Source organism: Pteropus medius, unplaced genomic scaffold (genome assembly GCF_902729225.1).
Source record: "Pteropus medius unplaced genomic scaffold, Ma_sr-lr_union100, whole genome shotgun sequence".
NCBI lineage: Eukaryota > Metazoa > Chordata > Mammalia > Chiroptera > Pteropodidae > Pteropus > Pteropus medius.
Genome location: NW_024342468.1, coordinates 514,499 through 540,064, shown reverse-complemented (window position 1 = coordinate 540,064; position 25,566 = coordinate 514,499). Strand labels below are relative to the sequence as shown.

Below are 25,566 nucleotides of genomic sequence, written 5' to 3'. Positions count from 1 at the left end.
CAACCAAAGAACCATGCAACAAAACCCTTCTCCTAAGGAGCCAGAACAAAGCAAAAATAAGTGCATGGCAGACGGTAAATTCTTCTTCCCTCTGAGCTCAGAGGAACAACTCATTGAAAGAGAAATACCAAGGATGAGAAAGGCTTCTGGCATCTGATCTAGAACTTATTCTTCATGGGAGTCAACCTTAGGACTAAGAGCAGTTTTAATTTTAATATTAGAAGGATTTCTTGGAAAGGAAACTACATTAGTACATTAGTACTTCACTTTTTTCTCTACTATGCAACATAAAGCAAGTAACTTACCTATCTTATTGGGATCATCTCCAGGTTTGTTTTGAATAAGAAGATTTTTAGTAGGAAAAATCTGCAACCCACTGGCTCCACCAGCAAAGACCAGGCCATATTTGTTGGACACAGCAAGTAGACTTGAGCGTTCCTTGGGCAACTCATCAGGGGAGTCAAAGAGTCTTACCTTCTTCAGTGCTCTGAACTGAAAATCCTGTTGTGAGGGATCAAAAACAAGATCGATTCAGGGAAAACAAGAAATAATGTGTTATATTCCAATAGACCCAATTCCAATATGACAAAAATACATGTTCCCCTGAGGTTAAGGGCTGGATGGCTGATATATTTAAACCTCCTGTGCATAGTGCTTATTAATATTTGTTCAGTTAAATCAATTTTTAAAAATTCCTTCACGAGGCCTCCGTTTACTAATCCAGCTCACATTGAACTTTTCTTTTTCTGAATTCCTAGTTTATAGTCTTAACCACCACATAAGCTGCATTTTATTATTTATAATCTTGTTCTATTTCATGACATGTATTGTCTCATGACCCAGAGAACTGCTTAATAAATTGTTAAATATTAAAAGCTTCACCCAACTACACTGTAAGCTAGAACTTCCACTGCAGTACTCCCTCTGTCAACGCACGCACGCACGCACGCACACGTGCGTGCGCATGGAAACGATGACTACAGAAAGATAACCGAATCCCCAGAACTGACTTACCTGCATCAATGAGAAACAAAAGTCCATCATAAAAAAGGAAATGTATAGTCATTCTCTTGGTGTTCAAGACGAGACCTATAAACACACCTGGACGCGATGAGGACATCTAAACACAAGCCCAAAACTCTTAACACAGGTTATAAAGCCAGGCATGGCTTGACCCATCAACCTCTACAGCCTCGCCTCATTGCACTCTATTTCCATTCCACAAGTGTGCCATCACCTCTGCCACATCCAGCGCCACCTCCAGCCCCCACTATTTCCGAGTGTGAAAGCCAACGACAGCCTTTCTCAGCTTTCACTTTGGTACACCTACAGCATTTCCTACAGAATTCCTAACACACCGCACATACTAATTTCCTTGGAGTCAATGTTTAATGCATATCTGCTAAAATATTAACTGAAATACTTTTAATTCTACACAGCTTTCCAGATGAGACCACAGTATGGTAGAAAAAAAATTTCATCTTTTTTTGTAATTTTCATCCTGATCGTCCCAAATATCCTATTTGGTTCTTGGTCGCATGGATGTAGAGCACCAGTGGGATGAAGAGGCCCTAGAATGCTCTCCTTTCCACTGTAACTGGTAACTCAAAAGGATGCTACCATCTTCAAAGTCTGTGGTTTTAAAATATTTTTTTCCTTCTGCCCCAGTATATCAGGGTATGGCACACTCTCATTGAGTGGCTCACTCAATAAAGAGAATCACTACTATCATTATTGTATAGATCACTACTCCCTAAATGCACTTCGGTGATTTGTTGCTCAAACGCCTAAAATATTCCCTCCACTTACTCCCTTTCAACCATTGCGGTTTATAACCATCATTGGGATCACCTGGCCCTCTCTTCTCTCTCTAGTTTCCTGACTTGAGGCAAATTTCCAGCACCGAAATAGTCCTCCCGTTCCAATTAACTAAAGGGTAGGTAATGAACCCTGGTTCTGCGTTAGGCAAGCTTGGACCACTTTACACAAGTAGTCCAGTGAAAGTGAGGAAGAGAGGCCTTTAAAAAAAAAAACAGAAAAACCTGGATTTCAGCGTCCTTGTCAAATGTGACTTTGGGCGTTACTTTCCGAGCCTCGATTTGCTCTTTTACATTAACAACTATTTGTTAGGTTTGCTGTGTGACTACCACAGAGCCTGGCACACAGTAAACGCTCAATACGCAGCAGTTATAATCGGTACTCAGACCGCCACACGAAAGTGGCTAGAATAACTCGGGTGGCGCGCACAAGACCAACAAGGGACAGGGACACTGCATTCGGTGGGGCTATTGCGCGGGCAGCACGGCAGAGTGCTCCGGGACGCTCGGGTGAGAACTCTGAACGCCGCAATCGTTCAAGCGGGAGGCGGGGCAGCCGGCACCCACGCTTCCCCGTTCGGCGGGGCGCCAAAGCAACGCCGGGACGAAGGGAGGAAGGCAGGCCCTGGCCAGTATCTGACCTTCATCTCCCGCTCGGGGATCATGGTATCCATCTCGTCTCCCATCGCGCCGCCCTCAGATGGTCGAAGCAGCCACTGCTGCGGCCCCGCGGCCTTGCCCGCAAAGTCCAGGCCGCTCCGAGGCCAACTTCCTTCCCTCAGAGCGAGCTGCGCGCAATGGATCCCGCATTTCCGGCGCGCCTTGGTGACGTCACGCGTTTTCCGTCGGCGGTGTGGTTCGGGCAGGCTGAGGGACCATCTGAAGTCGCGCGCTCTCCTGGCCGCCGCCTCCCATTGGCCGGCTCGGGCCGGCAGGAGGCGGGGCCCTGGAGCCCGCGCCTGCGCCCTGGAGTGCCCAGGCACCGCCCCCGCGCTCGCAGCACCTGCGGGCTAGCTTCGAGTTTGTTTCTTTCGCTGGGCGGCGCTCCCGAGAGCTCCGCGGTCAGCCATTGGTCAAGACCCCCTGTAACCCTTGGTTGTGGGTGGTTATTAATAATTCCCGATTCAGAGACGTTAGGACCTTGACAAATATTTCCAGGGGCAACTCTTGAGAGAGGCTTTGGAGGGGGGACGTGGAGGAAAAGAGGTTCAAAAAGTGGGCGGAGTGGGGTCTCGCAACGGAGACTTTTACGCGTCTAAGCGCCGAACGCGAAAGGGGAGGTTAAAGGGCATCAAAGAGCGTCTTTGTTTATTCCTTTCCTGGAAACCGCAAAACACTTTGGATATGTTATTTAATCATCAAGACATCTTAGTCACCGAGGAGTTATTGGCGTTTAATTGATAAGGTAATGGAAGCTACAAGGAAGTTAAAATGACCCAGTGCACCTCGGTCAGAAAGTGGTGGAGGCAGTATTAGAATTCAGCTTTTCTGGATATGCTAATTGCTGACTACTACGTAGAAAGTTCTGTAGTGGAACTTTAATACTATAAATGTTCTAGGACAGAGGATCTTGGGGAGGGAGTATGTTCTGCCACTTATTGTTTGGTTTTCAGCAAACTCCGTGTCTGCTCTAAGCGTGTTTCTCATTTATGAAACAAGGATGACAAACAGAACCTGTCCCGTGGGATTTTTGTGAGGTGTAAATAAAATTCCATTTAACAGAGGCTGGTACACAGGACGCATTCATTCGACCTGTTATTCTGTTAGCTAGCTATTCCGAATTCGTTGAGCCCAGGAACCCCTTCCCAAAACACACCAATCAAGACATTGAGAAGTTTATTTCCAGTATGCAGAGATGACATTAGGCACCACACACACCTCATGCACACGCACACATGTACTGCATCCAGTTGAACTTGCCCAATACACTCCTTTTGAGTCGCAGGGACAAAGCCATACGTGGCAGTCCCCAAGTTTCTGGTTACATTAAGTTAGATTTGGTCTTTCAGAAGGACAGCTGAAGTTCTAAGCAGCGGAGCCCTTAACCAGAGAAATGAGTCCTAGAGCCAATAGCCACAACCTGAAATAAATGCATGTCCCCCTCCCCTTTGCCAGAGAAGGCTCTTAAGCCTCTCTCTCTCCCCGAGTTGAGTTCCAAGAAATGGTAAAGGAAGTGGTGGGGTTTCCCAGGACATTCCCATCCAGCGAGAGCTCTTTCCTGCTGTTTGCAGAAGCTGGGGACAAACACACTTGCTCTCCTTTAAAGAGGCTTCCTGTGGTCTTGTAAACTGGAACCTGTTGAAATAAGCCTGGTTGGTTCTGCCCTCCTCTCTGAGTGAGGATCAGGTGCACTGACCATGATGAATAGCCAAGGAAGGTTTTTACCTTGTTCCAAGGTCTCATCCTGTCTCAGAGAGAAGAGAGAGTAGAAAGGGGTGGGGGACAGGCAGTTGCTCAAACAATGATCTCAGGGGGAAACAAACCAAAGGGGTGGGATGAGGTGTGATTTTACATTTACAGGGAAAACTGTTTTGCTGGGGTTTAAACTTCAACTAGCTGTGTGCATTTGAGCAGCTCCTTAGCCTGAAGATCAGCCAGTCACAGCCAAATAATCTTGCTCCTGAACTGGCTGAGACCAGCAAATTAACCCAGCCAAGCCATTTCCCCTGCCTCTGCCGGCTCCGCAACCTCAAGCTGCTACAAGGGTAGCTCCTTGCGCTCTAGTTTACAGGTCACTGAGGAATCACAGGGAGCCCACACTGGCTCCGACCGCACCCAGACATTGCCACTTAAGATTTGGCAAAGGCTTCTCCAAGACTCTTGCCTTTAGCCTGGCTTGGCGCCCCAGGATTGCAGTGCAGTCACCCCATATCTCTCTTTGCTAACATTCATGTCACTCATCCCTGTCTGAGTCTGACCTCCTCATTAGACTCTGAATTTCACTACTGCGTTCTTGTCTCTTGGCCCATAGCAGGTGCATAATAAATATGTTCAATTGATGAATGCGTCTCTGAGCGAGCAGAGTAAAGGACTCCAGAAGGCAAGTGGGGTCAAGGCTGAGGTCCCTGCTCAGCCAAGATGGGGCAGAGTGTGACATCTTCCTGCATGAGTTCCAAGAAGTGGCTTAGCTGAGAAGCTCTAGGGAAGGCAGAAGTGCAGAGGCAGGCCTGGCGCTCATCCAAACCTGGATGCTGTCTTGGAGGCGCTGGGAAAAGCGAGTCCTGGCCCAAGTGCCGACCTAGGAGATTGCCTCTCCCTGCCCCATCCCTTGTTTTCATCACTCACCGAGGGAGCCCAGAGCAGAGATGAAGCATGGGCAGGGCAACTGAACATCTGGGCTTCAGTCCAGGCTATTCTGTCTCCAGATTAACCCCCGACCTGGGGCAAGGCACTTAATCCCTGTGGGCCACCAGTTTTCTCACTTGTGACATGAGAGGACTGGCTCAGCTAACCTACAGGGTGGATTGGGGCTCTAAAACCCTGTGAGTCCATAATAAAGAAACAGGTAACCCCCATCGCATCCCCACGCTCAAGGTTTGGGTGATCTGGAAATGGAGAGATGAGTCAGAGAGACAGTGGACTTGGCATGTGTCAGGACAAAGTGGGGGAGGAGCTTAAAGCTTATAATAGGTGGTCAATAAATATGTGTTGAATGAATGAATGAATGAATGAATGAATGGTGTGAATCAAGTGGGAAGGTGAATGGGGATGCACAGGCAGTTTTCAAGCAAACTGGGTTCAGAAAGGCAACCTGTCTCTTAGGTCTTGGCTTAACAGTGGTGCTGACACTTTTTGCCATAAGCGTTTTATTCCTCATTCTCCTATCCCCTTGCCCTCAGCATCCTCCCTAAAAGGTGGGACTAAATTGAGCAGACCACCCTCCCCAAAGACCCTAGCCTCCCCTCTACCCCTGAAGCCCTTTGCTGCCCCAGCAAGGGCTCCCTCTGAGCTGCCTATGAAGGCGTGGCCAGGGGGCAAGGGCAGAAGATTCCTTCTACAACCTTCTTGAGAATCTCAAATGCCAAGCCCCTCTCCGGAGCTCCTTCTGTCACCTCCCTGAAGGAGAGAAGTATGGCCTGAGGGGGGATTAGCTGGGGCTTGGGGTGGTGAGTGGCCACCTCCTGGACAACGTGAGAGCACCAGAACCTCAGAGTGTCTGAGGGAACCCGAGCAGGGCCCTACAGCCTTGTCCCTACTTCGAGGTCTTCTGGAAGTAGTCTGTGGTCCTTGCTAGGGCCAGGCCAGCGAGTCTAGGCTTAGCTGAGAGACCTCTGGGAAGGATGGACAATGCCAGCTCCAAGCGTGGGGCTCACTAGCTACCAGCCTCTCTACCCTGGCCCTGCCCGCTCCGGTTTTTGGTTTGATGTCAACCCTTCTGCACAGGAAGCAGAGAAGGAGGGGAGAAGAGGTAGGGGGTGGCCCAGAGCCCCTTTAAGGCATATAATTTGTGCTTTACAAAGATATCAGTGATTCTGCAGATGAAAAACAAATCAACACACCTAACGACCAAAAAAAAAAAAACAAGACAAATCACAATGAGTCCAGAAGGGCAGTGAGCTCAGGAGGGAGGGAGAGGGGTGGGGAAGGCAGGAGCAGGTGTTGGTGGGGTCCTCACGGCAGGCTGGCAATGTCTCTCTCTGGAGGGGGCCCAACTGGCCTGGGGCTGCTCTCGTTGGCTTTTCCTTCAAACATCATGACTCTGGTTTAGAGATGGAGAAAGAGAGAGAGGAAAAAAACAGGATTAGGACTCCTTTCCTCATCCAAGGAAGCTCGTCAGCCCTCATGCCTGCGGGGTCCTCAGCAGAATGCCCATCGTCCATTCCCCAGTGGGATCTTCTCGGAAGCCGGGGACGGCAGCTACGTCTCATCTTACAGAGGAGCAAACTGAGGCGCAAAGTGGCAACGTGGCTCCTCAGAGCCACACGAGCAGTCTGAGCAGGACGAGACTGCAGATCTGACTTCGAGGCCATGCTGCCTGGAGGAGGCGGTGCTAGGCTGGGCCATGACTCTGCTCAAAACCCCCTCGGATGTTCAAAACCTCCCACTGCTCTGAGATAAAGTCAGGGGAGTAGCGGATAGGGGTTCCTGGTGTAGCCACTGGAGGGACACAGCCTGGATTTGAGTCCTAGCCCCACTACTACCCAGCTGGTGACTCCAGGGAGACACTTAACCCCACTGATGCTCAGTGTCTCCACCTGGAGGTGAGGGTGCCAGAAGTGCTTACGTCCTGGAGCTGCCCCAAACATCAGTACCCTACTCCATCTGTAGTTACTCTCTGAGTAGGCTCTTTCTTCCAGTCCCCTTAAATCCCATCCAAAGAGTGACCTTCCCCAAACAGCTTATCTCTGAGCTCCAGATCCACACATCCTGCTCCCTCCTCAGCCTCTCCCCTGGGATGTCTGAAGGGCACTTCTGCTTTAAAACATCAAAAACGGAATTCTTAATTCCCACCTTCCCCACCTGCTCTTTCTCCCAGGCAAACATCACAGTCAATCAGTAACTCAGAGCCCAGACTTCAGACTCATCGGACGCCTTGCTATCCTCCACACCCGGCGTCTGGACATTTAAACAATGCTTCCAGCTTTACCTCCAACAATCACCCCCAGTTCCAGGAGCTCCTGCCCACGCCACTGCACAGGCCTCCCTGCCACAGCCAGAGGGGACCTTTTAAAAGTCAGTCTCTAGCTTAGAGTACTCCAATGGCACCCCTCCACATTAATACAAAATGTTAGGTCCAACTGTGGCCTACGTGGCCCTTACACAGTCCCCTGGCCCCAGGCCATCTCTGCAGACTCATTCTTCATTCACTGTCCTTACTGATGGCTAGACACACTGGCTCTGGGCTCTTCCTTGAGCATACAAGCATGAATCTACCTCAGGGCCTTTGCACGTGCTGTGTCCTCTGCCTGGAATGCTTTTCCCGAGATCGTCACACAGTTCGACTCTTCCCATCTCCCTCAGTCAGGGCTCTGAGCAAATGTCGCTTTCTCAGCGAGACTCTCCCTGCCCACCAACCCATCCCTCTCTGTTCCTCTTGCCCACTTTATTTTTCTTTGTACTACGCGATTGCGATTTGGCGTTTTGGTTTGTTTTCTTTTGTCTGTTTCCTGCCATTAGAATGTAAGGTCCACGAGGCCAGCAACGCATGTCCCTGGCACCTAGAATAATTCCTGGCATATAGCCGGTGCCCAGTAAATAGATGCCAAATTAACAAATGATAAATCTAAGGAGTCAATACACAGACAAGTGCCTGACATATAGTAAGTGTCCACTAACTCTGCGGAGTTGTTTAATAGCATCGTCACTCTGATCGCTACCACCTGGCCTCTGCAGCGTGCACTTAGCTTGATGGTCTCCTCACCGCACCTCCTCCCCCACTCTGCCCACACTAAAAGCTCTGACCCGTCTAAACTGTGGGCTCACGAGCTGGTTACTCAGCTTCCTGGGGCCTCGACTTTCCCTCTGTAGAATGAGACAGGTATATCTGACATTTGCACATTTGAAAAAAAAAGTTAATCTTATTTCAAAGAAGCCAAGTGAGGTCCTTTTCAGCTCAAATACCATGAGACTCTGCAGCAGCTCAGCGGGGAAGAACAGACGTTCGGAGTGTGGTGTTTGGCCACCGTGTACATGGTGCCATTAGCCAGGTACTGCACTAGACTCTCCATGCGTGTTATGTCATTAAACCTCAGGACAACGCTTCACGAAAGCTATTTATTATATCTCTATCTTACAGATAAATAACAAAACTCAAACCCTACCTTCCTTTAGAGCCAGTTTTTAACTACATTCTACTCACAACCACCTCGTGGAGTGTAGTCACTTTGCAAATGAAGAAATCGAGATTCGAAAAATTTCACCCGCAGATTGATCATCATTATCATCATCGCCATCATCAACACTATCACAGCTGCCACTTACTGAGCCCTGATTGCACCAGACTCTCTGCTACAGGCTAATTCCACCTGCCAGGTACGTATTCATGTGACCATTTGACAGATAAGGAAATCAGGTTCAGAGAAGATCCCGCCTAGCAGGTCACACGATGAGTTACCTCCTGGCTGGGGACTGGCTAAGGTGCCCGAGCCAGGGGCCTCTCCATACACAATGACTTCACCTTCAGAGGCCCAAGGAGACGGGGGCGGGAGGTACTCACAGCTTGAGAACAGCCGACCGTTTCCCCAGCATCATGTTCACAAAGTCTCTGTAGGAGATGGTGTCGCTGACCCCACCTGTCACCTCTGAGATCATCTTCTTCATCTCCAGGTGGGTCTTGGGGACTCCAAGCTTCTCCATCATTCTCTTTAAAGACATCAGGTCTGCCGGAGGAAAAGCAGATCCATTAAGTGGCGACAGGCGCGGTGGGGGCGTGCGGGGAAGCTGGCAAAGCTCCCTGAAGCCCGACAGGACAGCCCCTCCCTGGAGACTACAGTCCACGGCCTTTCTCCTCTAGGGAGAATGAGCCCACCACACACCCTCCCTGCTCTCTTTGGGGACAGTGGAGACGAGCGGTTAGGGACACGGGCTTCTAGAGTCAAACAGATTTGGGATGGAATCAGCTCTGCTATTTCTGGCTATGAGACTTAGGGCAAATTACTTCACCTCTCTGAATCCCTGCTCCCAGCAGTGGTAAAAATGGGTTGATGGAGGGACGATGCACAAGAAGCGCCCGGCACAGAGCAGGTGTACAGTAATGGAGCCGCTATTCTTACTGTCAACATCTCTGCGGCATCCTGCGGTTATGGGGGGCTGCGGACCCACTCCCCAGCGAGGTGGGGCCAGGTAGTCGGCCTAATCCCAGGCACCGAAGGTCACTCTCCCCATCTGCCACTCTCACCCTGCAGTCCTAGGGCTCCACTGTGGCCAGAAGGGGGAGGGCGACAAAAATATCCTGCGGTGCAGGAAAACCAACAAAGGAATAAAATTCAAGAAAAACAAGGGAGGCACCAAAAAGTCACTACACCCCGAGGAGTCGCTCGCTGCCTCTGACCGCCTGGCTCCCAAGATCTGAGGCAATTTCCTTGAGATTGTTCTGTGAACAATAGGACAGCAAAGGATGCTGGGAGAGGGGGCGCAGCAAGGGGCTGATTTTAGGGGCCGGGGAGTGGTGCGCCAGCTCGCCCGAGAGGCAGGGCAGGCAGGACTGGTGCCAGAGCCCTAGGTGCCAGGATGTCCAGGGCATTTCAAAGAAAGCTGGGCAGCGTTCTGCAGGAAGAAGTGGAAGGTCTCCCACGAGCTGCTGGCCAGACTCTAAGTTGGCAAGACCTTTCTAGAAGGCCATTGGCAAAATGCTTCAAAAGCTTTTGACCCAGAATGTCTAATTCCTGAGATTTACTCTAAAGAAATAATCAGTGATGCGGACAAAGATTCATGTACAAAGATGTTCTTCATGGGCTTATCAATGACTAAGGTATTTGCCGAATAAATTATAGTCTATCCCCATGATGAAGTATTATTCAGCCATTAATCATATTTCAAAACAAAAGTGAATCACATTCAAAGGACTCGCAATACTGTTTTTTTTTTTCATAAAGGAGGTTCTACAATGGTATAAAATAGCAGCTGTGATTAGAACAAGTGGAAGGATATAAACTAAAATGCTTATAGCAGTTATTTTTGGGAGGTGGGGTCTCGGGCGAGGTATTTTTGTCTTTGGGCTTTGCTGTGCTTTCCAAAACGTTTTACGATGAAAATATATTAACTTGATAACACCCCGATTTTTTTTCTAAAGAAAAAAAAAGAATAAAAATATTCAAACAGGAGAAGAACAAGAGAAGACAGAGGAGGAGTTGAAATGCCGGAGGGAGAAGCAACATTGAAATTCAGAGTGAAGTGGAGCCCGGAGACCCGCCTGGAAGCCAAAGGCTGGGATCTGGGCCCTGGGCCTGCCACGTGCCCCGATCAAGTCGTGTCATCATCCTGAGCCTCGGTTTCCTCATCCGTAAAGTGGGGATAATTAAATCAGCCTTGGCAATATCATCCCATTGCTTGGCAATATCATCCCAAGACCATCCCATTATGGTCTTGAACATAAGTGCTACGGGACAGGTGTTTGTCATCCCCAGTGTCTGGATGGCAGGACACAATGAGGGTCTGTTGGAGGAGAGAACTAGTGTACCTGAGGCACTTTGTCAACTGCAGGATAGTGTACGGATAGAAGGACAGGTCCCCAGGCAAGGGCATCGACAGCCAGAGCATCTCCGGCCCTGGGCAGGGGTGGCACCCTCTATTCTGGGTCCCCTGGGGTGAGAGGCTGAGGCGTGGGCAGGGAGGCGAGTGCGGAGGGAAACGGCAGGGGGCATTGGGGGCAGTGTTTTCCAGGGTAATGGCAGATGAGCTCCAGGCAAGCTCTGCTGGCCCGGCCCACCCAGGAGGCTTCAGCGTGTGTTCGTCACACTCATGACATTTCATCCCCACAGGGCGGTCTGTGGGGCCCTCAGGACCCTCACACCCTCTACCCACCAAACGCCCTCTTCCCCCAACACACTCAAGGCCTCACTCACCGATCTCGCCTTCATTGTTCAAGTCAAACTCCATGTACTTCTCTGCAAATCACAGAGCAAAAACTGGCATCAGCTTGTAAGCAGGGCCACTCCTGCAAGGTCCCAGTGGCTCCCCGGAGGGGAACCGGCCAGGTCCTCGGGGAGCCCACGCCTAACTCCTCACCCCACGTGGGGGTCTTGATTCCAGATCCGTGATCTCAGCTGTCATCTCTAAAGAGCTACCTCGTCCTGCCTGCACCCCTCCCACAGGCGCCACAGGGAAAGGTGCCCAGGGGGCCACTGTGTCCCTGTGCCAAGGAGAGCAGTCATTTCCTCCCGGGTTCCCCCAGTGCTACAGAGCGACTACAAGAGATTCCAGCCCTGGAGATAGGGTTCAGTGGGTTTGGGAAAGGGGAGATGGGAGTAGGAACTGGTGTGTTTTCAGAGTGTCTCAGGTGCTTCTGACAGGCAGCCAGGTGTGGGAACCACCAATTTAAGGTGTGGGTCTGAACCTCTTGGTCATGCGCAGCACTGAAAAGCTGATGCTCTTTCGGGAGGAATGCCCGTGGGCCTGCCCTTGACCACAAAGTGGCACGTACACTGTCTAGGGGTACACGGACCCTCCCCAGAAACCTCACCTACATTCTGAGTTAACCTCCCCGATCAAGGGGTCCGGGGAACCTCCAAAGGCAAGAAAGGATGACTGGGAGCATCTTGGCATCTTCTGACACGGGCAGTGTGTGCGAGCGTGTCCTGTGGCCTTAGGCAAGTCGCCCCTGCCACAGAGGATCAGGGCCCTTATGGTCTCTTCTGCACAGAGCAGCCAGCATGAGAAAGCCAAGGTCCTCCCAGTGGCCTTCGAGGCCCCTGTGACCTTCAGGAGCATCTGCCCTCCAGCCTGTCAGGCTGCCTCTCCCTCCACCCCGTCTGCTCCACTCCCGCTGGTCTGTCCCCGACCTCTCCTGCCGCCCCTCTGCCTGGAATGCCCCTCCTAGGTAGTCTCAGCACCCTTTAGTCTTCTAATAGGGCACCCTCCCAACAAGCACCTACTCTTCCCAAGACCTCTGTCCCTCCTCCCAGAGCCACCTCTAAAGAGTGGCCCCATTGGTATCCAGAGAGAAGGGAGGAACTGCTCCTCTTTTGTGAGGCTCTCGTATGGGCAGGTAGCACAGGTCGGAGGGGGCGACAGGGAAGGGATCGGGGTGTCTTTGTTCTGGTTCTTTACTTTTTTTCAATGTAAAAAAGCACCATTGCATAATGGTTAAGAGCAGAGGCTTTAGAGTGAGACCAATATGGGTTCAAGACCCACCTCTATCTGAAGTGGGCTGTGCGACCCCAGGCAAATGACCCCACGTCTTTGAGCCTAAATTTCTTCCTCTGTAAATTAAAGATCACAGCATCTCCTTCCTGGCCAGATCGGGATGATTTGGGAAGCTCACGACTCAGCATTCGAAGTGCTTCCCACAGGTGTTTGACAAACGCTTAGCCATCCACATCCTGCCCAAGGACGACTAAGTCATAAGCGGTCTGAGGAGCACCTGGCAGGTTCTCTGCCCCGGAGCAGGAAAGATGTCCACATCGCTAGGACTTTGAGGCAGCGAGGTGGCCTCGAGGATCTTGGCCCTGGTCCTCCAGGGCGCCCAGGGCTCCTGCCTGGAGGCAGCGCCCGGCAGGAAAGGTGGGTCTGGCCCTCTGCGCGAATGCGGTTCCTCTCCTTTCGAGCCGCTGGCTGGGAACCCAGCGCCGAGGCCTGAACAGAGGGACCTTTATGCCGCCCCCTCTGTGCGGGCTCCTGGGCCCTGTTTTCTTTTCATCTCGTGCTGCCGGATTCAATGGGCAGAAACTCTGCCCCCTGTCCCACTGTGGCGACACAAACGTCCATTCTCCACAGGGGCTCCGAGACGCTCCACCGCAGAGGGGAGAGGCCGGGGCTGCGACAAAGAGCCGATTGTGCGCTGGGGCCCCGGGAGCGAGCAGGGCCTGGCCAGTGGTGACAGGAGCCAACCTGAGCCCTGTGGGGCGGCTGGGGCAGAGAGGGGCAGCGGCAGGCTGGGGCCTGCAGGCGAGGGGCGAGGGGTGAGGGGGCCTGGGGTGGCAGGGAGGAAGGTGGAGAGGCCTGCCAGGCACCCTGTCTCACAGCCCAGCAGGAAGGGAGGCATTCTAGATGAAACAGGTGTGCAGCCTGGCCCTGTGCAGGTAAAGAGTCCTGTGTGAGAGATCGGGGGTTGGAGGGGGGCAACCCCAGCTTACCTTTGAAGGCTGCAAGCTTTTCTGGCAGGTTCTCTTCATCACTGTATTTCTGGTCACAGAGAAACTCCTACAGAGCCAAGAGGACAGCGCTGAGCACAGGGTCAGCAGGCAGAACTCAGCAGCACATAGGCCCACTGCGCCGTGCCTCCTGTCCTGCCAGCTGGCTGGACTTGGCGGGGCAGGGCAGGAGGCTCCAATGTTTGTCCTGGCCTCCCGTCAACCCTCAGGGCAGATCTGCAGAGGCCGCCCTGTGGGTACGAAGTACGCTGGGCAGCTCGGGGTAGGGCCGGAGGGTCTGCTCTAGAAGACGAGACACTCTCAGTCAGCCTCTGAATTACCTGGGCCTCCCCCAGGGTACCCCAGGTCTGGGGCTCATGAGGCCAAGAGCCCCAAAGACAAGCTGCCTGGCTCCAGCATTACCTTCTTAGGTGTGTGACGCCAGCATATTAATTCCTCTCTGTACCTCTAATTGCTTTATCTCCAAACGAGCATAATTTTCACAGCTACGTCCCAGAGTTTATGTGACGATCCAAGGAGAGTGTACGTGTGACTCTTGGCATACAGCGAGCGCTCAATAAACAGCTGTCATTTTACTAGTCTCTTCTCTGGCCAGAAAATGACTGTACATTACTTGGGAAGTCACGTACCCCTCTCCCCTGTGTCCTCACCTGTAAAACAGGGACCACCTTCCCGTCCGATGCTCTGAGACTCCAATGAGTTCTTTCATAACCAGATGAAGGGAGAGGGTCGAGGATGCTAACAGAAGCCTCCAGAATGAAGCACTTACCCACAGGATCTCTTTGGATCCCCCAAGAAGCCCAAGAGATAGCTATACTATTACTCCCATTTTACAGAAGAGGAAACTGAGCTTCCCACAGCAGAGTGAGCTTCCACTGAGCTCCATCTCACTTGGAGTCTGCCTCCTGACCCCGACCCTTACATATGGCCAGAGAGCAGGCATTCATCCGCGCTGAAACAAAAAGCTACCAGTTCGTGAGCACCTGCCCTGCGGGCACAGGGCCGGGAATCTGACCTCCCTTGTTAACCTTCAAGCAGCCCTAGAACCTGCAGGCAGACGGGGGAGCAGAGGGGGTGATCCCATCATGGTGCCAGACTCCCCAAATCCCCTCTCTTCTCTGGACCTCACTCTCCACGTGACTGAGCCAACTGGACGCAGCATCGCTCCTGCATTCGCTCATTCATTCAACGGTTTTCGAGGGGCCACGGTGCACACTGCTCTGTGCTGAGGCAGCGAGGGAGCGGGTGAGCAAGATCAAGGTCCTTCTCCTAAAATTATGGGAAGTCCGTGTTCGAAGGGATGTTAAATGTTATCTAGGTCAGTCGCTCAATCTGTTTCTAAATTCTTGCTATTTCCCACTAACCGATGACCACGTCTGTACTTACATACCTCCCAGGACGGGGAACTCACTACCTTTCCAGTCTGCAATGTAAATCCCCAAGAGGCTGCAAGTAGAATAGGAGAATGACGAGAACCTAAACGACAGTCAAGCACTCTGTGTTTGGATGTCAGTCCCCTCCTTACTAGCTGTGACAAGAGCACACGGGCAGCCATCTCCTCAGGCACCTCCCCCTCAACGGGGGTACCCCGCTGCGAGCACTGAGCACCAGGCTCTCCACCAGTGCTCGGTAAGCGATAGGTGTGACTGAGCGTGAGGCAGGAAATAATCCCTTCCAGGGTTCAAATGCCTCCGGGTTAACTCAGCGCCCTTTGACAGAGAAGGAGGAACCCATGAGCCAACATGGCTGCCCTCGCTGGGCTGATGGGGGGCTCTGATTGCTCCCTTGTTTTGGCAGGAACTGTGCTATCCCATCAAATCCTTACTATGATTCTGATTTTATAGGTGAGAACAGGAGGATCAGGGAGGTGAAATAATACTTCTAAAGGCCCAAGCAGCTGAGGAAGTGCAGGGTTGTTTGGACCCTGGGTCTATCAGACTCTGGGGTCTGTGCCTCGGGCAGCCTGGTGGAGGCAGCACCAGGGCCCACGGGGTCCAGAGGGCTTGGCCACAGCCTGACTTGGGGCCTCGTCACCGTGCACCACGTGCAGCTCCACCTCGACTTAGCTGGAGCTGGAAGCTTCTGCTGCCTGGGAGGCTGCCCACCTCCCCGCTCGCTCTGTCTCTTCCTCTTGGCTCCCTCTCACGGTTCTTTTCCACGGCTGCCCCCAGCCCATCCAGCCTACGTCCGACTCACGACACCGCCCCTATGTACCCTCCTTCTGCTGCTTTAGGGACCTAGACGCCTTCGTGGGGCAGCTCAGCCAAGGCCCAAATCCTGCATCAGCCTGGAGTCTGTGTGTAACATACACCTGCCACGTCTAGGGATCCGGGCAGACTGGATTCAAGGAATGGCACATGGGCCTTGGTCTTGGAGACGAACCACACACAGACGAACACAGAACAGCCAGGCAGCGATCGGAGCAAAGACACGAGCACAGCGTGGACTGCGGCGTGGTGCGTGATGACGCCCACTCAGGACCCACCCGCAGGGCCTTCTCACTGATGGAGCCAGTTTCCTCCTGAGCACTCAGCACCATCTAGCAGGCTACTTTATTTGTGACCCCCAGACACAAATACATTGAGCACCGCGGCTACCCCAGCCTCCTTTCCATGCCTCCCCCATGCCAGGCCTGCTGCCACCAGGGACTTTGCTCTAGCTGGGTCCCCTGGAGTGCTCACCCCCCCTATCCGCTCGGCTCTCTCCCTCACCTCCTCTAAGCCTCTGCTCAACTGTCACCTTCTCAATAGGGCCAGCCCCGCCCGTCCTGCCCACCGCAGCCCCTGCCTCTGCTTCCGATCCACTTTACCTTCCGTGGCCAAATCACCTAACACAATTTACAGCTTACTAAGAAGATTGCCTATCACCTGTCTCTCCCTGAGAGAATATAGGTTCCACATAGTAGGTGCTCGATAAATATTTGCAGGCTGAGTGACTGAATTGAGACTCAGAGAGGATAAATAACGTGCTCAAAGCGGCATGGCCAGCAAGTGGCCAAACTGGAGTTGAAGTTCACAGTGGAGGCTGCTTGGGTTCCCTCCCTGCATGGAGCTGAGAAGCGACCCAAGGGAATGGGTGTTGGAAGGGTGCTGGGAGGAGGCAGGCCCTTGGCCACTAGCTCTAGGAGCACATGTTTACTGCCTTGGCACCCGGCAGTGTCCGGCATCTAGTAGGTGCTCAATAAACATCTGCAGCACGAATGGAGAGGCCTGACATTCAGCCAGAACGCCTTTCTCCACTCTGACCCCTGAAATGGTAAGGCCGCTTTGCAAAAGTGTGCGCCTGTGTGTGACAAAGACTGGGGGTGGGGGGCGGGGAGGACTCAGAGATTGGAATTACACTTTTCCTTAGAGCTAAACATGACAAATTCTTGAGCCGTAGTGACCAGGGCTGGGGGAAGCAGCTGACCCAGTCGTGTGTGGGTAGGCAGCCCTTGCTGGCCCTGGGCTTAGGGCAGCTGTGTGGACCATGCCTTTGGCCAGGCCAGGGGAGGAAGGCGAGTGGGCGGCAGGAACAGGAGTTTCATTGGCTGGGCTGCCAGCTCCCACCCCACCTACGAGCTTGGGATTCTTGGTTTCTGCTCATGCACAACCCACAGCTTCCTCCCTCCGGGCGTCTGCCCCTCACATCCTTGCCCAGCCTCAGGCCCCGGCCATGCCTAGTGGGCAAGTACCCTCTCTGTCCAGAATCCACAACTCCTGAGTCTGGGTCCGCAGGCAGAGGAGACAGAGATGGAGAAGCCAGCCCAGATGTTTGGAAGAAAAGCAGAAACAGAAACAAGAAGAGGACGAGTTGGCTTCCTGTGTCTGACCCGCTTAGTAGCTGTGCGAAAATTATTTAATTCATCTGTTCCTCGGTTTCCTTGTCTGTAGGGAAGATACAAACATCTCATCGGCTTGTCCCGGCAATTACAGTATGTAAGTGAGAATATGCGAAGTGCTTAACACAGCGCCTGGCACCGTGTAAATGCTAAAAATGGTAGCTGTCTGTTATTATAACCTTCTAACATCTACATCCGTACAATCCACTTAGAACCCCCACGGCTCATCATCCAGACCATCACCAACGATTAGACCGGAAGCAAACCCCCTGCCCCAACTTACGACTTCTCATTCCCTTCCCTGGGTATCCCCATTTGACAGATGGGACAACCGAGACCCAGAGAGGTTGATCGACTTGCCCAAGATCGCAAAGTTCTAACAGTTCAAGGTCTATTTCCCTTCACCGTCGCGGCTCCCTCCCTGCCCTGAACGGGAGGAAGGTGTCCTGGCCACACGTTTCAGAACCAGGAGTTACCTTTCCCCTTGGGCAGCTGCAGAAGGAGGTTACTCCAGAAATCAGGGAACCACTCTCTAGCCCTCTTTGTGGGGGTAGGCTGTGTCTGGATGGTTTACTCTTCCCCCCACCTCCTCTCCCCCTCCAGCCCACCATCCCAAACGACAAAGTTTTTACAGCTGCAGAAATTGCTGTCCGGGCCTCCAGGAATGAGAGGCTCTGAGAGCGACCACTGACACGCAGAGGGACAAGTCCAGAGGCCTTGGTGGACTAGTCAGTCCCTAGGCGAAGAGCCAGGACATGCAAGCGGGCAGGAGCCTGGGGTTGAAAACCGCAAGCCACGAGCTGAACAGTCACTCGAGCCAGAGTGTCCACGGGCAAGGCCCGTGATGACGGCAGAGCAGTGGAAAACATCCATCCCGTCACTGAACTCGGAAGGGACTCCTCAGAGCCTCCGGCTTGTCCCCTTGGTTCCATAGCTGGGGAAACCGAGGCCTCAGAGGGAAAGGTCTCCCCTCAAGCCACAGTGGTCAGAAGCCTCACATAAACTCCCTGAGTGCTGGGTGGGCTGTGCCGAGGGCTGGGGGACGGGGGCTGCATTAGGTTGCCCGCACTTACTAGCTCTGGGGCCCTGGGCAACCTGCTTTACCACTTTGGGCCTTGGTTTCCTCATCTGTGAAATGGGATCGTAACGATAGCATCTCCTCATCGGGTTGGTGTAAGCATTGAATGAGCTAACTGCACAGAAACTTACTGTAAGCGTTAGCCATTATCATTACGCATCAGATCACCCACACTCGAGCCACGCAAAGAGACCACCCACGACTCTCTGTCCCACACCGTGCCACAGAGTCTTCCTGGTGAGCCTTGACCCTCTGGCCACCCCTCTCAAGGGCAAGCTCTGCTTTGTCCTTGGACACCATCCACGTGGGAGAGAGCTCCCATCTCGGCCCTGAGGGACAGCGTCCGCAGCCACACCTGTGTACACTGCTGCTCCTCATGGTGCTGTACAACCTGTGAGGCACAGCAGAATTTCCTTCCACCCCGGGGGAGCCCCAAACCAGCGCTCGTGCCCAGGCGGGGCTATTTCTAGAACCAGCAGAGGTTGGCAGCCTCTGCTGTATCTGGCCTCGAGATCCCTGTCACCCGCCTGATTCCCTCGGCCCCCGCCCCACCCCAGACTTAACTCTCTTTCTGGGCTGGTACCTCTAGCACCTGCTCCCGGATGCTTGCTGCTGGTTCTCCAGGCTTGTCTTTATGTATTAGCTGCAGTAGAATCTTGGGGCGGGCAGCTATCACCATCTTGGAGGCCATCCAAGGGGCCGGTGGCTGAAACCCTGGGTGAAAACCCCAAGGACGGGAGGCATCATACCAACCGTGAGGCCTCTGACGCAGCCCACAGGTTCTTAAAGGGCCAGGGCAGGCCACAAATGCCCGGCCAGGGCAGGCCACAAATGCCTGGCGTGTAGCAGGACCTTGTAATATGCACCCACAAGGACAGCAGGCTCACATTCCCCGTGGCAGCTCTGGGGCCTCATCCGGATGCTGTGTCCTCGCCAATAGACGGGGCAGCTGAAGAAAAACACCCCATCAACTACACAAATGAAGTGGACCCTGCAGAAATTCCATCTCCAGCTTCCTGTGAGGTCGTGACTGGCTGGACCTGTGGGGACACTGAATCCTCAAAGGCTCACGTGGCTGCCTATCACTATCTCCTTTATAATATATTAAGGAAGAGCAAGAGAGACGGGTGCCCAGTGATGCCAGCTGGGCTCACTCACCTGGGCAGGGACAGGGTGGCACTGCCAGTACACAGGAAAAGAGACACACCTGCGTAGTGCCTGGGTCAGGTCTCAGAGGTCCCCCATTGTTGGGAGAGGGACCGGGGACATATGTGCCCCCTGGGCAGAGATACGCAGCCTGCTGTGCCCAGCTCTTCCCAGTATAAATGGCACGTGGCTTCTGAAATAACCGAGGCACTTTCGTGCCACAGGGAAGGCTGAGTGTCCTTCATTCAACCCAGGAGGCCTGGGAGGGTGGGACGATAGCCAAAGATCCTTATCCGCATAAGCAAGAGAGGCCTGTGTCACAGCTAGGCCATGTCTACCTGGTGGACAGGGCCAGCCAGGCCATGGGCGGTGTCCGGAGTCAGACTCCTGGCTCTGCTACTTCCTGGCTGGGTGACCTTGGGCAGGTGACTTCACCTGGCTGACCCTCTGTTTCCTCATTTCTACAATGGGAGGCCGGCTAATCCTCGTCCCACAGAGATGTTTATACATTCTTGCTGAGCATCTAATCGAACGTTCCCTTGACGGGAGTCAGAGAAATGATGCACACCGAGGGCCAGGCACGCCTCCCATTATTTTGTTAGACACCCTGGCCTCCAGCTGGCTCAAACTACAGTTTTCACCATCTTTCTGGCTCCCCATGCTCGGTCCCAAGGGTAAGGGCACTCTGAGGGGCCCCCAGGGGACCCCCACCCAGCCCCACCACTTCTCTCTGTCCCCACGGGAAGCTGCAGAGACTTCGTCCCGTTGCCAAATAAGACTGGGCTTGTCTGGCCCGAGGTCACCTGCCACGCCATCAGGGCGCAGGGAATGTCAGCTATGTGGGGGGAGTAGGAGATGCGCACCCGTCTTGCCTGCTCCAGTAGTGCAGAGCACTTTGTGCTTACACACACACACACACACACACACACACACTCGGAGGTGGCGGGCACCTGGCCCAGGAGACCAAATCAAGCTCAGAGAGTGAGCGAATAGGCTGGGGTTGAGTGCGGCTGTTTAAACCCAGACGACTGACTCCACTTCTCTGAGTCTCATTTTTCATAAAATGGGACTAGACACTCTCAGGGTGAGAGTGAGCACTCGGCGAGATAACGCCTAAAGCACGCCTGGCACACTGCCTGGCACATGCCAAGTGCTCAGGAAATGACAGCAAAAGCTAGAGACCAAAAGTGTGCATTTCTATACAGCTGCACCCACACTTCCAGGCCCGCCCCATCTCCTACTGTCACTCCTGAATCCCTTATAATAACAATGGCTAAGACCGAGCCACCCTGCGCAGACTTCCGGAAGCTGTAACCACCCCCCCCCACCCTGGGGCGGGGAAGAAGGCCCAAAGGGAACTAGGGAGTTGGCCCTAGAATCCCCAAAGCTGCCAGCCAGGCTGGGCTCGGCCACAGAGGTGCCCAAGCACATGCAGGGAGCATGGAGCCCCATCCTGCATGGCTTCCGGCTTCCACAGGGCCACTGGGTAGCTGCTCAGTCCAGCCCCCCACAGAAGCCCTGCTCCAGTGGGGCAGTAAAGCTGCACCCCAAAGGAAGGCCAATCTAGGCTGCCAACATGGTTCTCTCTAGAATCCGCCCACTCCAGGGAACCTCCACTGTGACTGTAGCCGTGGGTGGAACGGACTCCGACCCTCAAAGAGAGCGACCCCCTGAGAGTCTTCAAAGACCTTGTCTGCTCATCGCCACTGTCGTAGGGACTCAGAGTGGAACAGGGACTGCTGCTCCTACTTCAGGCAGGAGAAGACTAAGGCTCTGCCCGATGAAGGGGTCTGGCCCGGGCTGAGAAGCTGGCAGAGGCCACGGCAAATCTCAGACCTTGGGTTTCCATAAACTGTACCTTTCAAGCCCAACCATTGAAAACAATCACGACAGGAGTCAGCTCCCTACGTGCTCTACGTAGGTTATCTCCCTGAAAAGTCATGACAACCCACTACCATTATCTCAAGCGGCTGGCCCAAGGTCATAGAGCCAGCAACACTATCCCCTCTTCCTCCGCCCAGTGTGACTCTAAACCATGGTGGGGCCACCTTGACCTGCTGCGGTGGGAAGTAGCTCGTTTCCAGTTTGACCTGGGAGCCTCCTTCCTCCAGGGGAGCCGAGAGCCTGGGCCCCAGCAGCCTGGCTCATATGCTGGGTCTCAGAACAGGACCCAGGCAGGTAGAGGACACTAGACTGCAAGCTCTGCCTCTGGCTGCTGTTGGCTTCGGCCAGCCGCTCGCCCTCTCTGGGTACTGGGGTCCTAAGGTGGTTAGACGTCTGCTTGCTCACCTTCTCCAGTCCCAGTGCTGTCCAGTTCAGCCCCCGAGAGTTCAGTCCACCTCCCAAAACAACCCTGTGGCCTCTCCCCAGTCCGCCCCCCGCCAAGGGCAAGGTTGGCACGGAAAGTCCCACACACTCAGCTCCTCTGGTTTGTCCAACTACAGTGATGTCTCCCCATCCCCAGCTGTCTCTGGCTCACGGTCCTGCTGGCTGTGGGCAGGTCCAGCCAGCTTGGAACCCGCCCAGCCGAGTGGCCCAGGGGGCTGTTTGAGGTCAGGGTTCCAGGCTCCTGTCCAGAGGGCAAGCACAGCGAACTGGGAGAGAGCCCGGCAGCCTGGACCTCTGAGGTCCCAGCCAGACACCCGGGCTCCCTTTCAGCTGTGCTCAAGATGGCACCAAGAGACAGTGTGAGGATGGCAGTGAGGGACCCTGGCGTCCCTAGGGACCTCCAAGAAATACCTACAGCCAGTGGAATGAAATCAGAGAGGCCGCCTACTTCTAGACAATCCAAGAAAATCAGCGAGGGGAGTTAAGACTGCCAGCTCCTCCCGCGTAAATACCCAGTACCTGGCCCCACCCCCAGCCTCCACCAGCACCCCGCTGACCCTGCCAGCTTCCCACTCTGGGACCCTGAGCTGGGCTTGGACCCTGGGAGTCCAGTGACCCTAGGGAGCCAGCAGAGGGAACACCCAGCCTTGCGTGAGTGGGCATGCCTCTACGACCAGTTAATTAGGAACCTGGGAGATGTCCCCCTCAGGAAATAATTCTAGTACCATCCATGAGGGTCTTGCCTCGTGCGTGCGTGCCGGACACTACATGCCTCCCTTCACTGAGCCCTCAGGGTCTGTGATGAGAGCTCCTTGGCGATGGAGACCAGACCTGAGCCCACATCATGCAGAATCCCAAAGCCCCTGGCTACGCTGCCTTTGAGCTCTGGCCAAACCAGGCGGGCCCTGACCCTTTTCCTTATCTTCTAGAATCTACATGGTCATTACGCAAACATTTATGGAGCTTCCATTATGGGCCTGGCGACGGCTGGAAGGCTTTCTTTTATAGAAATCCACCAGGACCAGCAAAGAAGAATCAAGGCTCTAAGGGAGCCTTTCCCAAAAGTTGGAGGGACGGGTGGCGAGGGTGGGGTGGGGCAGGCAGGAGACCACCATTTTGTAAGGCGGAGAGTGCGCCCGAGAGTCTAGGGCCCATGGTGTTAACAGCCGCCTGACCCCGCTCGGCTCTGGCTGGGCCACGTCAGGGCAGCCACCACGCCTCCCTGGGCCTCCCTTCCGTCCCCAAGCTGTAAAACCGGGACTGCTCAGAGACATCGGGGGTCCCTTCCAGCACCAAATCCCTGTGGCTGGTCCCAGGCGGGCTTCTGGGGAGCCCTGGGCCCGCTGGCATCGGAGCTCCTGGCCCGGCCCTGGTCCGCCAGCCTAAGAGTAACAACTTGCAACCCGAGATGCCGAGAGCAGAACTGCGTGGAGCGGGTGGAGGCAGACCTACCTGGAGCCCCGGGCACAAGGGCAGGGGCGGAGGGCGGACACTGCGGGGAGCCCGGGGGAAGGACAGGAAGGGGGTTGATTTCTCAGCAGGCACAGCCTCGCAGACGGGGGTGCAACCCGCGGGGCGTTGGGGGCTTTGGGGGCGCGCGGCTCCGGCGACTCGCGAGCTGCCCCAGCGGCGCGGCTGGACAAGCGAAGGCGGCGGCGTGCGCTTACCCTGTTGATCTCCGCCAGCCTCCTCTCCTGCCGGGCTTTGAGCAAGCCGAACGCCTTCCCTCCTGGAGGAGACAAAGAGTCGGCCCGGGAGGCGGGGGTCTGCCCGGCCACGCGCCCCTGGGCCCGCGCCCGCTTCCCGCCGCCGCGGCCGTGCGCGCGGTGCGCACAGGTGGCGGGCAGGGGACACCGCGCGCTGGTGACGGCGGGTGGGGGGCCTGGTCCGCGGGCCGGGGGCGGGGCAGGGGCGCGCGGCAGCGGGGAGGACAGGGGCGCCTACCTTGAAACCTGTTGCTGAGCGCGACCGACATGATGATGAGCGCGGGGCTCCCGCCGGCTCCGGGCTTCGCGGCCTGGTCGAGGAACGTGGAGGAGGGACAGACACCGGGTCCGAGCTCCTCCGGCGGCGTGTGGTGGCGGGACGGAGGGGCGGAGGGAAGGCGCCGGCAGCCGGACACACCCCTCCCTCCCCTCCGGCCCGCCTCCCCACCCCTCCCCGCCGCCCGCCGCCCGCCGCCGGCATCAAAGCAGCTATTATGCGGGACGCAGAGCCCGCCGCCGGCCCCTCTGCTGGAGGACGCGGAAAATGCACGGCGTGGGGGCCGCCTGTGGGCACCCCGCGTCCGCTCCTCCCGGGACCTCGACAAGTCCCTTTCCCGCTCCCAGCCGCCGTTTCCCCGTAAATAAAACCTGGACGATCTTACTACGCACTCTTGGCGCGGTTGCAAAGAGCGAATGCATGTGGCAGCGAGCGGCAGGAGTAAGCGCATCACCAACCCGGGCCATTGGGTTGCACTTTTAGAAGGGGCGGGGAGGGGGGGTACGTTCCCAGGCTTCTTTTTTAATTCTTGAAGGAAAAACATAGAAACGTTTAGTTTTTGTTGAGAAAATGCGTAATGACAAAGTTTCACTGGACACAGGGACACTTTCGAGGAGAAAGAGTTAGTGTTTTGTTAATGAAACCTGTTTCTTGAGCACTCACTTTGCACCAGGCACTGTTCCAGGTCAGTACCAGGATACATTTGCTAAGTCATTTAATTCTCAAAACCCTGAAATGGGACTCGGCACTCCCACTTTACACAAGAGCACTCAGGGACTGGAAGCCTCGAGGTCAAGTCCGCCGGGATGATACAGCGAGCTTCTAACTCCGGAGAGTGGCACTCAGGACGCAAGAACACAGGACTTGTAACGGGGTGATCGTGAAGTCTCTGTCTAAATCAGGACGTTTCTGAGAGTAAAAGGTGGCACTCCTAATAATTATGTTGGGGTCACGGGCACAGACAGGGACTGCCCTGGGCAAATGGCACACTTGGTCACTAGTAATGCTCCTCCTTCCCCGCAGAGCTTGTCCCTGGGGATTGGATCCAGGAATACTCCTTCCTCGTTCGCCCATGGGGTTTGCATTTGGCCGAGCTGTGTGACCTTGAGCAAGGCACTTGACCTGTCTGAGCCTCAGTCTCCTGATCTATAGAATGGTTGAAACGAGCACCTCTAACCAAGCAGGGGCTGGTGTAACTTATTATTTGCAGGGGATTTAAGCGGGTAGTAAAAGCTCGGAGGGAAGAAGGGCTTAGGAGTTATAACCCTTGGTTGATGGGAGCCGTTCCTCCCGGAGGCCAGAGACCAGAGCCGACTTAGAGCCCTCATAGAGAGCTGACTTAGAGTACAGCACTCATAACACACGACCCGGCTCGGCCTCAGATGGCCTATTGCCCCGGCCAGTAGGCTGGTTGGCCCTCCTCCCCTCAGCCATTCTGCAAGGCAGGGGCCACCCCACCTCCCACCGCTCAGCTGCTGGGCTACATTGCTAGCCAGATGTTCAACAGCTGCCACATTCCACCCATTGCAGCCCCACCTCTGGGGCCGGAGTGGCTCTGCGCACAGGCATGAGTCACGAGACGTCAGCCCCGAGGTACGTCACTGAGGAATGGAGAGGAGGCCTGTTCTCTACCCGCAGGGGACA

At 54.5% G+C, this 25,566-nt stretch overlaps 2 protein-coding genes and 1 long non-coding RNA gene across 9 annotated transcripts in view; all 3 read right to left on the bottom strand.

Annotated features, from left to right (window-relative positions):
* Positions 1–2,637, bottom strand: part of NUP214 (nucleoporin 214) — an 88,562-nt gene extending 85,925 nt beyond the window's left edge. For 3 of the 5 annotated variants that reach the window (XM_039862878.1, XM_039862881.1, XM_039862880.1), the window contains exons 1-2: positions 2,459–2,637; positions 306–501 (exon numbers count right to left, since the gene is read on the bottom strand). In XM_039862878.1, coding sequence (XP_039718812.1) covers positions 306–501; positions 2,459–2,503 — 241 coding nt within the window. In that variant the 5' untranslated portion in view covers positions 2,504–2,637. The remainder of the gene's footprint in view (positions 1–305; positions 502–2,458) is intronic. The other 2 variants (XM_039862879.1, XM_039862882.1) reach the window with 1 other exon arrangement.
* Positions 2,638–3,641: 1,004 nt separating this feature from the next.
* AIF1L (allograft inflammatory factor 1 like) lies at positions 3,642–24,049 on the bottom strand. Of its 3 annotated transcripts, XM_039862884.1 has the most exons (6): positions 23,884–24,044; positions 23,607–23,668; positions 13,550–13,616; positions 11,321–11,362; positions 8,974–9,136; positions 3,642–6,516 (listed from the first exon to the last, which is right to left on the bottom strand). In XM_039862884.1, exons 1-6 carry the CDS (start codon positions 23,912–23,914, stop codon positions 6,429–6,431), a joined length of 453 nt encoding a protein of 150 aa, XP_039718818.1. In that variant the 5' UTR covers positions 23,915–24,044; the 3' UTR covers positions 3,642–6,428. The 3 variants fall into 3 exon arrangements, with proteins under 3 accessions (XP_039718818.1, XP_039718819.1, XP_039718820.1); XM_039862885.1 differs by lacking the exon at positions 11,321–11,362 and having other exon boundaries at positions 6,358–6,516; positions 23,884–24,049; XM_039862886.1 differs by lacking the exon at positions 23,607–23,668 and having other exon boundaries at positions 6,358–6,516; positions 23,884–24,030.
* Positions 16,859–20,524, bottom strand: LOC120602717 (uncharacterized). The gene is made up of 2 exons (XR_005652817.1): positions 19,030–20,524; positions 16,859–17,433 (listed from the first exon to the last, which is right to left on the bottom strand). It is a non-coding gene; the product is annotated as an uncharacterized LOC120602717 (long non-coding RNA).
* Positions 24,050–25,566: the final 1,517 nt, after the last annotated feature.